At 28.5% G+C, this 17774-nt stretch overlaps 1 protein-coding gene across 2 annotated transcripts in view; it reads right to left on the reverse strand.

The window, feature by feature from the left end:
* Window positions 1–17774, reverse strand: part of LOC107066945 (ras-related and estrogen-regulated growth inhibitor) — a 91372-nt gene that overhangs the window by 72387 nt on the left and 1211 nt on the right. For both annotated transcript variants that reach the window (XM_015322018.2, XM_089174335.1), the window contains exons 2-3: window positions 14312–15498; window positions 1515–1571 (exon numbers count right to left, since the gene is read on the reverse strand). In XM_015322018.2, the coding sequence (XP_015177504.1) occupies window positions 1515–1571; window positions 14312–14372 (118 nt within the window). In that variant the 5' untranslated portion in view covers window positions 14373–15498. The remainder of the gene's footprint in view (window positions 1–1514; window positions 1572–14311; window positions 15499–17774) is intronic.

The following is a 17774-nucleotide window of genomic DNA, read 5'->3' on the forward strand; positions in this document are numbered from 1 at the left end:
AAAAAAAAAACAATAAGTTAATGGTAGCCGGTTGGTTAAGGTGTTTAATACTAAAAAACAAAAACAAAAATAAAACAAAAAATTATGGTCAAACGTAGTCGTCGTTTTTTGTGTTTTGTTAATCTCGTTGTTCTTCCTGTTATAGAAAATTCAATCAATCAAATATATAATAATAATAATAATAATAATAATAATAATAATAATAATAATAATAATAATAATAATAATTTTACAATTAATTTCTTATTATACCATGGTGAAAACACGTATATTACTAAATAAGAGAAATAAAACAAAATACTAACCTACGAACTAAATATTATAATAATAATAATAATAATAATAATAATAATAATAATAATAATAATAATATTCTATATAAGTAATTGATATTATTTTTACATAGATGAACAATAGACAATTTTTATTTAAAAAAAAGTTAATTGGATAAAACTTTAAAAAAATACAAAATATAAAATCACTAGACGAATGTAATTTTATTTTCAAAATAAAATCATTATTATAAGATTTCAATTTATTACGTTTAATTTTTATTAAATATTTCTTCTTTCCTTCCTTCACATTTAACTGTATATATATATGTGTGTGTGTGTGAGAATGTATGAGAATAAAATGTTACGTAAAATCTACACTATGTTTCGATGTTCCAAATGATTTTTTTATTTTTAATTTCATCGAGAACAGAAATGATTCTTAAAAAAGATCACAAAAGAAACATGAATGGTTTGACGCCGTGCATTGTACTTTCACCTGACACCAGGAGTCGAGTAATAACTCTGTCGTTGAGCTTAATTGGACCTAGACGTGGTTGGATTCATATGGGTATCGGTGCAACTAGATTTATGAACATATTGTGTAACATCCTACGCGACTATCATTAAATCCTATTAATACGAGGACCGACATATTCTAATAATAATATTATATCTAAATAAATACCTAAATATATCTTTCTATTTCTCAATATGTATGTTTATGTATGTTTATACGTGTGTGTAGTGGGTGGGTGGGTGTATTGAGTATGCATATGGGTTGGGTGGGTTGTTGTATACAAAAATATTTTTTTATATTAATTATATTAATAATAATAATAATAATATAAATTGAATCTGTATGTGTTTATGTTTATGTGTGCTGGGTGGGTGGGTGTCTTGGGTGTATAGGATGTTTGTATGCATTGGGTGGGTGGTATGTTAGGTATATTGGTTGGGTGGTTGTGTACTAAAATATTGTTTTACATTAATTATATTATTAATAATAATAATAATTATTATAATATAAATTGTATTTGTGTATGCTTATGCGCATTTGTTGGGTGGGTGGATCTATTGGGTGTGTAGGGTGTTTGTATGTATTAGGTGGGTGGTATGTTGGATGGTTGTATACTAAAATATTTGGTTATATTATTTATAATAATAATAATAATATAGGATATGTGTTATCTTGGTTTTATTTAATTTATTTATTAAATTTTGATTTATCGATGTACTCACCGCTTGTCGAACTGTACTCGCCGATGTATCGCCTCGTTAAATATCGGACGACCACGGCTGAAACCGAAATAAAAAATAAATCAAATTTTAATTATCTTTATTATATTAATAATATATAAAAAATTAAAAATTATTTTCATGATTTTCATTAGAAAATATTACAACGATTGATATTGTTAAATTAATTGAATTTGAAATTATAAATAAAAATGAATTGAGATTGATTGATCAAACGAATCGGATGAATGAATGAATGAATGAATGAATTAATTAATTAATATTAGGAAAAATTTGATCAGAAACCAATTAGATTCATTTTTTTGAAACTTTGATTAAACAATTTTAAAGGAGATAGATTATTAAAATGAAATATAAATTCATAAACGCACACACATACATGCCAGGGAGGGAGGGAGGGAGGTTAGGCAGTTTGCTTTCTAACGTCTCTGCCTCGGCACCTGTCAAATTTATCAACGCCAATTAGTTCAACTTGACAGGAAAAGCGTGATAATTATTCTCGATGGTTTGGTATGTCGGTATGTGCGATAGTCTAAGTGATCAAACTGACAGGTGTCTTTTATTAATAAAATCGTGAAACCAGAATTAGGACGTGACGAGAGATTTTTCCTCCCTTTCAAAAAAAAAAAAAAAAAAAAAAAAAATTAAAGAAAAAAAAATAATGAAAAAGATGATTTCATTTTAAAATTTAAATTTGCCAATTACACGACATCATACAATATATTTTTATATTATTATTATATCATTTATTTTACGAGTTAAATCATTATGATTCAAGTAATAATAATAATAATTATAATTATAATTATAATAAATAATTATTTTCGCAATGGAAATCGATTTTTCGTTTATACGATTACATTTTATAAATATATTCACGTGTCCGGCAGCTCTTATCGTTTATTTGACTCCTCGATTAGCGCAAATTCACGAACGAGGAAACTGTTCTTACACACACGTTGTTTACCTGTTCGGTTACCGGTAATGTGCCACCTTTATCTCGCGTAAGATAAAACAAGGAGAAGATGAAAGAGAGAAAGAAACGGAAGAACAAGAAAAAAAAAAGAAAAAAAGAAAAAAGAAGAAAATAAAAAAGTGAGACAGACAAATAGGGAAAGTACCAACAGTATGCTATTTTTTAAGATCTTTAACTATACTCGAAGAAATTTATTAAACGAATTATTTTTTAAGCTTCCCCTTCCTTATTTCTTGTCTTTTTTTTTCTTTTCTTTTTAAACAAACTTCGAAAGCTGTTTTTAATTTTAATTAAACACAATTTCAATTAAAATACGATTATTGAAATGTTATCTTGAATTTCACTCGAATTTTATATTAGCAATTTTATATAACATGTGTTTCGTGAGATTACATCAAATTTATTTGCAAAATTGGATATTTTATTTAAAATGATTATAAAAGCGAATGCATAACGTAGATTAATATTTCAAAGTTCACACTTTGCTGCTTAAATTTAAAACCATATTATTATTTCTTTTCCATACTGGATATTATAATACATTTGTTATATAATTTCAAGATTATAATATATAAAATAAGATGTGTGTGTGTGTGTGTGTGTGTGTGTGTGTGTGTGTTGAATATAGTTTATAGTCTCAACAGTAACAAAATAACAATAATTAAAAATGTTAGTATAATAATTTAATAAATCAAACTATATATACACGAGAATACTTTCATAATAAACCAGATAAGATATTCTACAAAAAAAAAATTAGAACAGAATAAAGTAACAAAAAAATAAAATAATAATAAGTTAGTTACGTTTGAATTTTCATTGAAAATCTCGTTTGCTATTAAATTATATATTAACAAACCTGTCACGTATATAAATTTTTATTTAATATACTATCGTACAAGTATCGATAATTGAATGTCGATTTGAATAGATTGAAAGATCGAACGTTGAAACAATAATCAAATTTTTAACAAAAATGATTAAGATATATATATATATATATATACATGTATATAAAAGTATCTATTGTGTACGTAGACATACACATATATGAACAAAACTAATCGTGTATTTCTCGAACAGAGAGAACTGTTCGATTATCGTCATGGATAAAAATCAACTGCAAACTGAGAGAGGAAGTAATAAGAGAGAGAGAGAGAGAGAAGTTAAATAACCAATAGAGAAGCAATAATATCCTTTTGCAATGGAGACGGCGTCCCGGTGCTTTAGAAAGTACGTGAAAGTGGTGTAAGACTACGAATTCCGCTACGAATAATTTTCACTTTATCGATTGTGTTCTTTAAAAGCTTTTAGAAGAAAGGAGCTTAACATTTTTGTTTTGTTTTTCATATACATATAATTTTTTTTCAATATCTATAAATCAAATATATACACATATATGTACATTAGGGTGGGTCACAAAAATGACTTATTTTTTTGTTTTCAAGTGCCACGCAAAAATGGGTTCCTAAACACCTTAAAACAATTCTCACTCAATATGAGCTCTTAATTTTAATAGGAAGATCCTCTGCATTGCAGTTTTTTATTTTTTTTTTTTTTCAGTCCAATAGATTAAAATTCATATCTCATTATTTATTGATTATACGGAAAAATGTTCTAGACGAATTTCGTAGGAAATTAACTGCTCCATAAAAATGGTGTCTTATGTTTTGGCGATTAAATGAAGCGTTCAAAAGATATTCAGAGACAAAAATCAGTACACATGAAAGTTTGATGATGAATATCTTTTGAACGCTTAATTTAATCGCCAAAACATAAGACACCATTTTTATAGAGCACTTAATTTCTTACAAAAATTTGTATTGTGCACTTTTTAATAGTCATTTATTGTCGAGTTATAAAATTCTTAAACAAAAATGAAATTTGTTTAAAAATCATCAAATTTAAATCTTCAATATCATTCAAATGGTGAGGTTTACGGAAAAAATATAAGATACCTTTTTTGTAGAGCATTAAATTTCCTACAAAATTTGTCTAGAACATTTTTCTGTACAATCAATAAATAATGAGGTATGAATTTTAATCTATTGGATTGAAAAAAAATAAAAAAACTGCGATGCGGAGGATCTTCCTATTAAAATTAAGAGCTCATATTGGGTGAGAATTGTTTTAAGGTGTCTAGGAACCCATTTTTGCGTGGCACTTGAAAAAAAAAAATATAAGTCATTTTTTTGACCCACCCTAATGTACATACAATTGTGTTTGTATTTATTTTAAATATTTTTTTCACATTATCGTGAGGTGGGTTTCCACCAACCAAGAAGTCACCTAAGAGAGACTTCGCCAGGAGTTGGACAGATTTATAAACGGTATATATATATATATATATATGTATATACCGACAAGTACAGAGCGGCACGGATCTATGTACCCAATAAGTCTTCGAGGGTCGAACGAGAGGCTACGAACGTCGGCGACATGTTAAGTTCTCTCCTACTCTTCGCAAACCAAACCAAGAAATTTATGAAACCCACAATCCGCCTCACCACGAGAATACACTCTGTTCTTCTTTTCAATATACATATACATACATACCCATATACACACTTATATATAAATACACTAACGAACAAAAGTTTCAAATAATCCAAATAACTTCTATCAATTTATTCAAACAACCAAAATCTTTATTCTATTTCAAATATACAAGCTGGAATGATTTTTTTTTTTACCAAATTTTAACGAGTTCACAATTACATAATTTTCTAATAATTAATTTCAATGTTTAAAAATTCATTGAATGTATTGAATTTATTTTTCATTTGAATAACCCGCACGACTAGAGATAATTCCAAACTTTTGCCTGATAGTGTACAGTTGTTGTACTTCACTCAATACTATTTTATATCAATGTGTGTATGTTTTTAAGTTTAACTTGGATCTGTCCTCTTCTATTTTCTATCGAATGCACGATTAACACACAACGACTATATCGATCTTTGTAAAATGTTCAAACAGAGAGGAATCGTAACTTTTCCGGAAGTTTTCTAACATAAGTGTATAGTGAATAGATATTTTAAAAAGAAAGAAGTATATGCTCAAGAAGAATATATATTATCTTTGTATTTTATCTTTTTAATCTAACTATCTTGTTTATTCGAAAACTTTGAGATCTTTATCGAGTTCTATCGAACGATACAACTTAGGAAATTAATCTCGTGTGGTTTAATTCTTTCAAATCATATGGGAAATTATTTTCATAACAAATTATTTATAAAAGAAAAAAAAGAAAAAGAAAACTAAATGACAATTTTACCGTTATATTTTTTTTATATATAAAATTATTTCAATATATATTTAACAAATAAATAATAAAAAATAAAAATATTATACGCCGATTCATTTTTATTTTAACTTTTATCAGTCAACTTTCAAAATAATGAAGAAACAATTGCCATAAAAACAAGGATTAATTATTATCTAGTATAAAATGGCATTAACAAAAAAAAAAACATTCAAACGAATCCTATTTGAACGGATCAACATTTAATTCACCCTCTATTTCCACCCCCCCCAACCCCCACGTTATTTAATCTTCCGTTCGTGCTTTTATCAAACGATATCGATGTTATCGAATTAATACTAGGAACGAATTAAAAAAAAACAGAGAGAAAGAAAGATTATTACTTTCTTGTATACTTAACACACCACCTACGAGTTCCATGAAAAAATAAACTTCCTTGCAAAATTCGTCAGACCATCAACATTACACCACTATTACCATCACCACTAATATTTGAAAACCATTGACGAGAAGTGTTACCGCGAAACGATTTAACGAGAGGTACGAGAAGTATAAAAATAGCATAACATATATGAGAAACACGAATATTAAACGAATATGCATAGTAAACTCGATGCCATACATATTCCGTCTTATCGTTCTGACTCATATATAATAATTATCAAAATGTTTAATATTTCCAAGAAATTATATCAATTCATAATTATTAATATATACGACACAATATTACCATATATATATAATATATACAAATTTATTATAAATATATTACATTTATATTAACATAATTACCAAATTATTATATTCATATACATAAATATAAATAAAATAAAAAAAAAAAAATATAATAAAATAAATATAAATAAATATAAATATATATATATAATAAATTAATTTAATATAAATATAATTTATAATATAAAGAATATTTATAAATATTCTGTTATAAGTTATAATCTTATATATATATTTAATCTAATATATAAGCTATACAAAAATATAAATAATTTAATATTTAATATAATAAAAAAATTAATTTTAATATAAAAATAATAAATTAATATAATATAATAATTTATAAATATTAATACTAATAATATTAATACTAATTTATATAAAATATATACAAATATATTTATTTTATATACTATATTACATTATACTAATATAATTATTAAATTATAATGTAAAGAGGAGGGAAAAAAACAAAAAAAAAATATTTTCTTTACCTGAATTACATAAAAGAAATAAAACAAATAAAAATAAAAACAAATAACCCGCTTATATATAAATAAATAAAATGCAAGTTACAGAGTATTTTTTAAAGACATTATAAACATATGTTAAAATATAAACACAAAAAAATGTTATATTATAAAATACTATACACACATATTTAAATTTCAAATAAAAAGGGCACACACTTTAGATGTGTGTTTTAAATAAAGAAAAGTCGCACACACATCCTAAGAAAGAGTATGCATGGCATCGTATCGTTGCATAGCAAAACTCAACTACGTTAACATCATCCTTCTCCATTTCTATCTGTTTCTATCTCTTTCTTACAACAAGCAAGCAACCCCCACCCTTCCCAGCCTCACCCCTCCCCCTATTTTCCTAACCACGTACCTTCTTTTATCCGAGTATGATCGTGGCCGTAATTACTATTTTCTTACGTGCACCACGAGCTTATCTCGCGTGCATCTCTATCGGTTGGGTCCACGTATAAAAGCGAATAGAAGTTGGAGTATAATGTATCGCATCTTCCTTCTTTTCCCCCTCCTACCACCTCCCCCTACTCTCTTCTTATTCTATCTTTCTCCGTGTTTCATTATTTCTATCTCTTTTGCACCCTATTGCAAACTCTCTTTCACGTTACACGTTACACGTTTGGATTCTCGTTTATGCGACTTAATCTACCTTCTTCTTCTCCTTCTTCTTCTTCTTCTTCTTCTTCTTCCTTTTCTTTTTCTTTTTTATTTTTCTTTTTGTTATTTAGTTGTATGTATCGTCTTCTTTGTACTCAGTCAAGTGGGGCCCTACCTTTATCATCTACCCCCTATTACATAGGGGGTTTACGTAAACGATTTTCTTATCCTCGTTGACTCCTATGTTAAAACGAGAAGCCCAATACAACGGTAAAGGTCAAGATCCTTTTAAACGGATCGATGCTTCTTCTTCTTCTTCTTCTTCTTAACAACGTAGTACGACCATTACTAAATAAGAGTTCAATTTATCGACTGAATTTCGTTTGGTATTACATATATATACCTATATATATATGGACCGAGATAATATGATTTTAATTTTTGGATATCTCGATTTTGTTTCCTTTTTTGGAAAAAATATGGTTTTTTGTTTTCACGTGAGTAGAAACTACGTGAGTAGTTTACAATTTAATTTAGATTAAATTATATTGTCAATTGTACTATTTTTTAAATGCAATCGTAGGGAATATGTAATATATTATAAAGGGTGGAAGGTATTTCATAATTATAATCTTTATTAATATATTATTATATATATATATAATATTATATTAAATTAATATTATTAAATTAATATTATTATATATTGTATTATATTCTATATATAATATTGTATATTATTATATATTAATTATATAAATATAATTATATATGTAAATATTAATAAAATATATATATATATATATATATATATATATATATATATATATATATTAATAACACAAAATAATATAATACAATACAATATAATATAATAGAATAAAAAAATTTAATATAATATAATAATACAATATAATACAATATAATATAATATAATACAATAAATAATATATTATATAATATACTATATTATTTTAATGTGATATCGTATAATGTGTTTAAAAATTAACAGTTTAATTTAAATTAAATTATAATATTTTATTTTAAATTCTATTTTACCAATTGAACTATCTGAAGAAAAAAAAAAAGAAAACTAACACCTTTTTTTTTTAAATGCAATCATAGGAAATGTATAAAATATTATAGTTGTGGAAGGTATTTTAAAATGTGAGCCAAAAAAATAAGAAAAGAAAAATAATTTCTCAATTTTTTTTTTCTTCCCTCGTATCATTAGACTGAAAAGGAATGCGAAAAACCGAGAACAATAAGAAGAAGGGTTCTTTTTGCTTTTTCTTTTTTTTTACCAGAACAAGCTACGTCATCCTGTTCGGTCACACTAAGCGAGGTGATCGCGTGAATCAGGATAACTCGAGAAAGGACGAGAAGGTATGTAACTACATATAGGTATATATATCTATATATATGTAGCACGTACATTACCAACACGATGAATTTGGACACGGCGATAAATCCTCGTAAAATCGGCGATTCACTCGGTGGTTAACCCGAACAACAACGACGACTCGTTTCCTGAAACGAACCCCACACTCGATGTTTTCGCAATTTGTATCCTTCCTCGCCTCGTTATCGAGGTCGAACTTTCGACCGGGAAGAAAACTACATGAAGAAGAAGAAGAAGAACAAGAAAAAGAAAACAAAAGCAAAAATAGAAAAAAAAAACAACAACAACAAAAATAAGTCAAGCATAACAATCATTACTCGTACAATAATAATACGTACAATTATTATCACGTTTAAATTAAATATCTATCGAATAATATTAACACTTTAATGGCCGCACATCTAAGCAGTCAGACGTCGCTAGGGGTCGCGGTAATATTTTTGACAAATTAATTTTTAAAAAACTTTATTAAATTCACGAAAAAATTAACATAAAAAAAACAACAACAACAATATAACAACAAATTTAATTTTATATAATTTTAAATATATTAAAAGTTATAAATAAATTACGGTTGTTTCGGCTATCACACACATGTAGTGTGAGCGGCCATTAAAGTGTTAATCGTTAAATTATCATATTATGTAGATATATATTGCATAATTAAATAAATAAATATTATACAATTAAATAATAATAATAATAATAATAATAATAATAATAATAATAATAATAATAATAATAATAAAAGAAAATAAATACGCGTTTTTTAAATGTATGAATAAAATATTAAGTTTGTTTTCTATGATTTTCTATAAATTATTATTAAATATATTAATTGAATAAAATCGAATCTTGTAAAATGAAACTTTACGAGCATTCGTATTAAACTCATCCTCCTTCTCTTCCTGTCTTCCATCGAATTCAATTCAACAAATAAAATTGATTTGTTTCTCTCATCTCGATCTTTAAAATCGTTTCTTCGAAATCGCATGTTAGTAATTCAACTTTATGGGTACCCTAAATCGAACTTTTACTTTCATCGAGGCCACTTTAAAACGACACCAAGGATGGATGAACACAGACAAAATTGAATACATTTCCAAGGATACAAATATCAAAGTAATCATTTCAATTCTTCTACACAACATCCTAATTGTAATTTATGTTTCTGTTTAAACAATCTAATAAAAAAAAAACTTCTGAAAAATATTGTACCATATAAAAATATTAACTCGTGTGTATAATTCCAAATATCAGGACTAATTTATTGACCTAAAATTTAACCCATCATCATCTGTAGTTGGTTAACTCGTATCCAATAAAAGTCAAGTAGAATCGTTTCGTCTAGTATTATCATTTAACGGTATATATATATAGGTTGTATATATATATAAAACTACTCAATAGGTTTTATCCGTAAAACTTAACGTGTCTTGGTAGAAGAACAGGATAAACTCTCAAAGGAAAACGTGTCATCGTTACTTTACCGACCATATCGATTTGCTCGTGTCGCCGGCAAACGATTCGATACAAATAAGGACAAGAATCAGACAGGTCGGTGCACTTATCTGTACTATACACTCTTCTAAGTTTACGTTTTAGAGTATATGTTAGTATTCTCTCTCTCTCTCTCTCTCTCTCTTTGTTTATTTATTTTTTTGTGAGTGTTCCATATTCGGCAAAATCGAGTCTCGTGCTAATTAGCGGAACGTCCGAGAGAAGATACAAACCTTACTAGCGTTAGAAAACACTTTTATCGTCACGATAAAGGTCGAATACTTGAGTCACCTAATCGAGAATTACCAAAGAGAGAAAGAAAAAGAGAGGGAACAACAACTGTACGATTTATACGAGCTCTTAATTAACACTAGATTGAATCTTAATTAACGAATATCATTTTTATTTATATTAATTATCGAATGAAATATATTATTGTAGTTATATTTATTATATTTATATTATATAATTATTTTTATAATAAAATATATAATTATATAATAAATTAATATAATATAAAATATATGAAATATATAAAATAAATAATATATAAAATTATAAATATAAAAAAAAATAAAAAATATATATATAAAATTAATATAAATATAAAATATATAAAATATTAAATATATAATTAAATATTATATATTATTAATTTAATATCGAAATCTTTCGATTATTATTTACGGAAACAATAATAAAAAAACGAAACAAATTTGTATTATTTTGTGATCATTCAAAAATTAATTCACCTTATATTAGATTTTACGAAAAGAATACTAACAATTGTGTTTCATACTTTTAATTAATTAAAAATGTGAAACTTAACGAACAAAAATGATTTTTATGTATGATGACAATATGGTATGATGGAATGAATTATGAAGGGACAGGTTAACGATCAATCAAGAACGATTTGAAGTACTTACTATTTTTAGAATCTATTCTATCGAACTCGATTCGTATACCTAACACCACACGACTTTCCAAGCATTGAAATCACTTTATAGATATATATATTCCGAAATGAATTTATGAACGTACTTACACGGTCAATTGTCCTTTCCTCTTTCAACGAACGTTAATACAGATAAATGACCAACCCACCGTTTGAATAATAATAATTGATATTTCTTCGACAACCGACCAAAATCGATTCGATTATTTAAACAAAATTGATTTCTTTATACACATTCACATATAAGGTTCAATATCAAGAATTTTTTCCATTTTTTTTTTTTTATCAACGGTAATCAAAATTTATAAGTACACTCAACCCTATTAAAAAATGATCATTAAATGATACAAATTTATATGTTAATAATTATTATTTCGTTTAATAATCGATTTCGATGTATCGTGAAACGAATTAATTTATATTATAAAATTAAATATAAAAAGTATCGAAGAATTTAATGCAATTAATTATTTATTTCCAACTAATTCTTCGTATTCCAATCTTCTTCGTATTATATTACTTTTTTTTCTTTCACGTTATACGCATACAAACGCACAGGAAAGATAGGAGAACGGATGTATCGAATGTCGAGATCTTAACACCCCTTTTCAGCCCCGATCTCACCCTGAACCTTTCGCTTGAAAATTTTTCGTAGCACGACGAACCCGCGCTGACCACTTTACTGATATCCGATAACGTTCATGGAAGTCCTTATTATAGTGTAGACACCAAAGAACATGTTACTATCTCTCTCTCTCTCTCTCTCTTTCTCTTTCTCACGACTTTTTTATGGATTCCTCTTTATTTCAACCGATGAAAAATTATTCTACCCTTTTTACTTTTTATTTCGGTAATAGCGCGCGAGCCGAAAACAACGATGGTAAAATCCCATAGAAAAAAAAAAAAGAAAGGAATCAAATTACTTTTACCATGAAATATTGTTCTTATATTTCAAATCTTTTCGATCTTTCTTCGTCGATATTTTTTTCCCCTCACATTTTCAAAATCAGATAATTCTCTCGCGACCGAACGAACCTTTTTCTTTTTCGTTGGCAGAAAAAAAATGGCTCCGTTCTCGAGATAAAAAGGCAAGAAAAGAAAAGAAACACAATTTATTACGCTTTATTTTGAACGTTTTGGTATAAATATAGAATATGTAATACGCGTTTTAAAGAGGATATTAATCTGGCACGATCTGTAAACACATGCGATAAAATATTTCGAAAATAATCGAAACGAGATAATTCGTATTAAACAATTTCATTTTCTAGTATTATTGATTACTTCCTTCTTCAGATAAAAAAAAAGAAAAGAAAGAAAAGAAGAATTTTTCTTTTTTTAAACAAACATTGTGTGACCTTTGTCAAATGATAAAGGTGTAATAAAAAGACGTATAATTTACGTTTGATAGTTAAACTGATACAAATTATGATTGTTATTACTATCAAAATGTATTTTCTATCTATTACAAAGATATATATATATATATATATATAGGTTTTATTTGAAAGTTATCAAAAATAAATGTGGACAACCTTAACATCGCTTTGTATTCGTACTTTTTTTACTTATACTTCCCACTCATATGTGAGCTTTGAGTTAACAGGTTAACTAATGCTGAGTATTATGTCGAATACTATGGGTATCAGTCTTAACGGCACTTTCATTCGATCGGTACTATTTATTAGAAGTACTAACACACACACACACACACACACACACACATACTATTGAAATTATATACGGCGCCTACGATATCAAATATTCATTCTCTACGACTTATAATCGATGTGTCTCCTTTAGATCTCGATTTAACATACGAGTTATCGATAATGTATCTAACTGCTACCATTAAATCGTTTAGTTTTATCTTTTTTCCTTGTATTTTTTGTTTTGTTTATCTTTTTTCAGTTTTTTTGTGTTTTTTTTTTTTACCTATCAGAAATAATCATTACTTGAAAAGGAAAGAGAGAGAGAGAGAGAGAGAGAGAGAGAGAGAAAGAAAACGATAAATGCCAAGCAAGAAAACGGAAACACAATTTCAACCTTCGTTCAAACACATATTCAGTTACACACGCGTTTAAACGAAACTGGCGCTTAAACTTACACCTACGATCAAATCAATTTTTAACATTTCCTTATCGTACACTTCTCCATTTACCGGTTTAGTTATATTATTTGTTTATTTATAATAACTACGCGACCAGTTTTCGTTTATAACGAGAGTGTAAATATACGTGTATATATATGTATATATTCGGATAAATAATTTAAAAATATATAAATCACAATATTTTTTTTGTTCACCACGAATTACACCCCTTTTAATAATAATTCGATATTTAACTAATTTTTTTATCTCTCTCTTTTGCTTTCTTTTAATTTATTCAATCTCTTTATTATCTTTGAAATGTATAAATTATTGACGATAAAAATTAACTAATTATTAGAAATTTTCCCGCGTAAAATGATTAGAGTAAACTGCGTCGATAAAACAGTATGTTAACCCTTTATAGTTCTATTGCAATTATAAAAACAATTACATAATTGTAAAATTATAATAATAACAATAAAATAATTATTAATTAAGTAGATTTTAAATTTAATTCGATGTATCAAGTTTTAGATATTATTATAAAAATTATAAAACAATATGTCTATATACGCCATATTGAAAAATGAATAGAAAAAATAAAAGAAACAGTTAAGTAAGTATCGATGCAGTGAATTTATTATTTCATATTCGACTGTAAAGGGTTAAAACGAGGTAAAGAAATGAATAAAAATAAATAAAGAAAAAGAAGACTTACCGGACTTGCCGACTCTGGGGCCGCCGAGGACGACCACCCTGATCCTATTGACGTTTGTCATGGGACAAACTTGGTGTGTCGTTACGTGTCGTTGCTTGATTCTCTTTTACGGCACATCATCCAGCGTGGAATAAACACGAATTCTTTTTCCTCACTCAACTGAACTAAACTTAACTCAACGTAACGAAAATAATCCCCCAAAAAATAAAACCAACTCGAAACGAGAATGAAAAATTCGTTGAACTTGCTCTTGGGTACGTTTAAAAAATTAATATAACAAAATAATGTTCAAACGAATAATAACGAAATATAGAATGAACAAAATAATAATAATAATAATAATAATAATAATAATAATAATAATAATAATAATAATAATAATAATAAAATTAACTAGTTCTCACTTTTTCATCGGAACTTTGTTATTTTGACGTATAATAAAAAATGATCGAATAGTCTCATCTTTTAAAAGAGTGAGTAAGAGAAAAGAGAGAGAGAGAGAGAGACGGAGGGAGAAGAAAAATTAGGAAAAATAATTCTTCTCTCCTCGTCTTCTTTCCTCGCAATCGGCCAGGACACTGACCCACTTGCTCGCGCGCGAAAGGTCCGTCCTCGTCCTCGTCCTCCTCTCTCCCCACTTTACTTCCTTCCTTCCTTTCTTTCTTCCTTCCTTCCTTCCTTTCTTAGTTCACTTCACTTAACTTTTTCCTCTTCTTTTTCTTCTTCTTTTTCTTCTTTAACAGCAATTGCTTTCGTTCTCGCTTGACACCACCGCGATATATCGATAACGCGATGTTTTACGAAATACACTCGATGTAATCCTTCAATAATAACAACAAAAACAATAACAACAACTTTTTCTTCTTCTTTTTACTTTCAATAATAGTTTTCACTTCACGATTAATAAAACAACAATCAATCGATCTGAACACTAATCGATATCGAACGCGCGAGCTTCGATACAACGTTTTTTTTTAAAAAAAAAACAAATTCGCGGGAAATTCAAATGGGGATTATTCTTTTTTTCTTTTTGATAATTATTTCGATTGATCGAAGATTTCTTCTCCAAAAAGTTTAAACACTATTCGACATGATTAGTATCATCCATTCGTTGGTTATTACTGCTTGCTTAATCTCTTCATCGTTTTGGAAAGTGTCGCGGTAGCAGCACACCACCACCAACGAGCCTGAAAATACGAGAGGAATCTCGATAAAGGAGGCAAACTTCGTCGTTCGTCACGCCGTCGAGGCGCCACTCGTTGTCCCGGACCCGTCCGGTTTCTCTCCTTCTCTCTTTCTTTATTTTTCTTTCTCTCTCTCTCTTTCTTTCTCTTTAAATCGACGCGTTGAGAATAACAACAGAATGAAAGTTTCGTGATATTTTTTTTTATCAACGTGCATTACGTACCACGAATTAAATGTCTGTCCATCTATCTTTAACCTCACTTACACTCACACTCACTAATTCGTTCACTCTCTTTCTTTTCTTTTATCTATTTTTCTATACCGTGAAAAATAGTGCACCAAATGATATTTAATTTTACGTAAACTTTCATAATTCGCGCGAGTAGGATGACAACGACGAAAATGACGACGACGACAACGATTGTAAAATGCGCGTGTGCCGTGTGCGCGCGCACGCGTGAGTCTATAATACGCGAGTCGAATAAAACGTGTTGCTAAAATAACCCCCCCAACGCTTAACTATCAAACGATCGAACGATACATTCTCCTCTTACGCGAACCGGACGAGTACTGATGAGAGTTGCGCGAGACTCGGCGCACGCTCCTCTTATCCCCTCCCCACTTACCCGACCACCGTGAACTCGTACGAATTATCACGCTCTCTGTGGTGTGGCGCGACGTTCGAAACTCGCGCTCTCGATAACATTATCCCCGCCACTACCACCACCCCACTATTATTTTATACATCTCTTTACTCGTCCAAGAAAATAATGAATGTTTATCTTCTTAAAAAAAAAAAAAATAAGAAAAAAGATCGATGGATCGATCAATGGCTTTTCTCTTTTTCGAAGGAGAAATGTAATTTTACCTTTTTTTTTGTTCCATCTAATTCCACGAAAAAAAAACTAATAATAATAATAATATTATCTTAATAGCTTCATATACGAATAGGACGATCTTTAAAATGAGATCTTTTAATATCGAACAAACGACGACATGCTTCACCACACCCCACCCACCCCTCCGTCATTTCGTCCAGGAAATTAGTCGTGCGCCTCCGTGTGGTTCGACGCCTATTATTTTTTTTTTCGCTTTCCCGAGAGAGATGAAACCAATGATGATAATGATAATGATGATGATAGCCCTTAATGGTAATAGTGATTTAAAGGGTAAATCGTGGAGAGGCGTGACGCATCCGGACTCGAATTATCGTTTATGCATCGTCGCCGTGCCGTTGCCAGCAAGAGTCATCATCGTTTCTCTCTTCTTCTTCGTCGTCGTCGTCGTCGTCGTCGTCGTCGTATTTGTCGTCTTTGTCGTATTTGTCGTAGTATTAGTAGAAGAGAATTTCGTCCGTCGGCTTTTCTCGAAACGAGCGAGTTTACGACACGGACACGGTTTAGAAACGGATCGTTCTAAATTAACCAAATAGATGGTTCGTACGGTCGAGTTTAAAACGAACATTTGGAAAATGACGGTAATAAATACAACCTGACCCTTTATCTAATTCGTTCTACGTAATACACGGTTAAAAAAGAAAAGAAAAGAAAAGAAAAAGGAAAGAAAATAATTAAAAAAGAAAAAAGTATCATACGGGAAAAAGATAGTTTAATCGTTCGGTGATATTATAACTAGTAAATTATTTAAATCACTTTATTTAAAGAGAGCATATCGAACGAGTGGCACGGAAGTCGAGGCACCATCGCCCACGTGTTCCATGCGATTTGCATGGCTTACAGCTTAAAAGTTATGAGATCATTATGGGACAACGTTCCGTACTCACGAGACTCTCGTCGTCGTCGTCGTCTCTAATAAGGATATGAAAAAAATCAATGATCAAAGAAAAACGAATATGAGAAAAGTGATTTTAAAGTAAGAATGAATGAACGAAGGTACGAACGAACGAACGAACGAATGTAACACAAAAGTTTTGAAAGAATAAGAAAAAAGGAGAAAAAATTCATCGTGCTCGACTGTACAATCGAATGTATACGTTCACGCGTATATATATATATATATATGTATATATGTCGGAAAAATAAAGTCACAACCTAAATAATACGGTCTCGGAGATAACATTGAAATATGAAAAAAATGCGAAGAAGAAATAAACGATCTTTAAAATACCAAAATACGTTCTATTCTGCGATCATGCTTGCACCTGTTTCCGTCAGATTCCACATTTGATCTCTCGCGATTAAAACGAAGGAAAAAGAAGACAAAAAAATAATACCTTCCGTAGATTAGATAACGTTAAAAAGAATTGAAATTTATTGCT

The sequence above is a fragment of the Polistes dominula genome, unplaced genomic scaffold (assembly GCF_049000335.1).
Source record: "Polistes dominula isolate Pdom_NZ unplaced genomic scaffold, Pdom_raw_medaka contig_28, whole genome shotgun sequence".
NCBI lineage: Eukaryota > Metazoa > Arthropoda > Insecta > Hymenoptera > Vespidae > Polistes > Polistes dominula.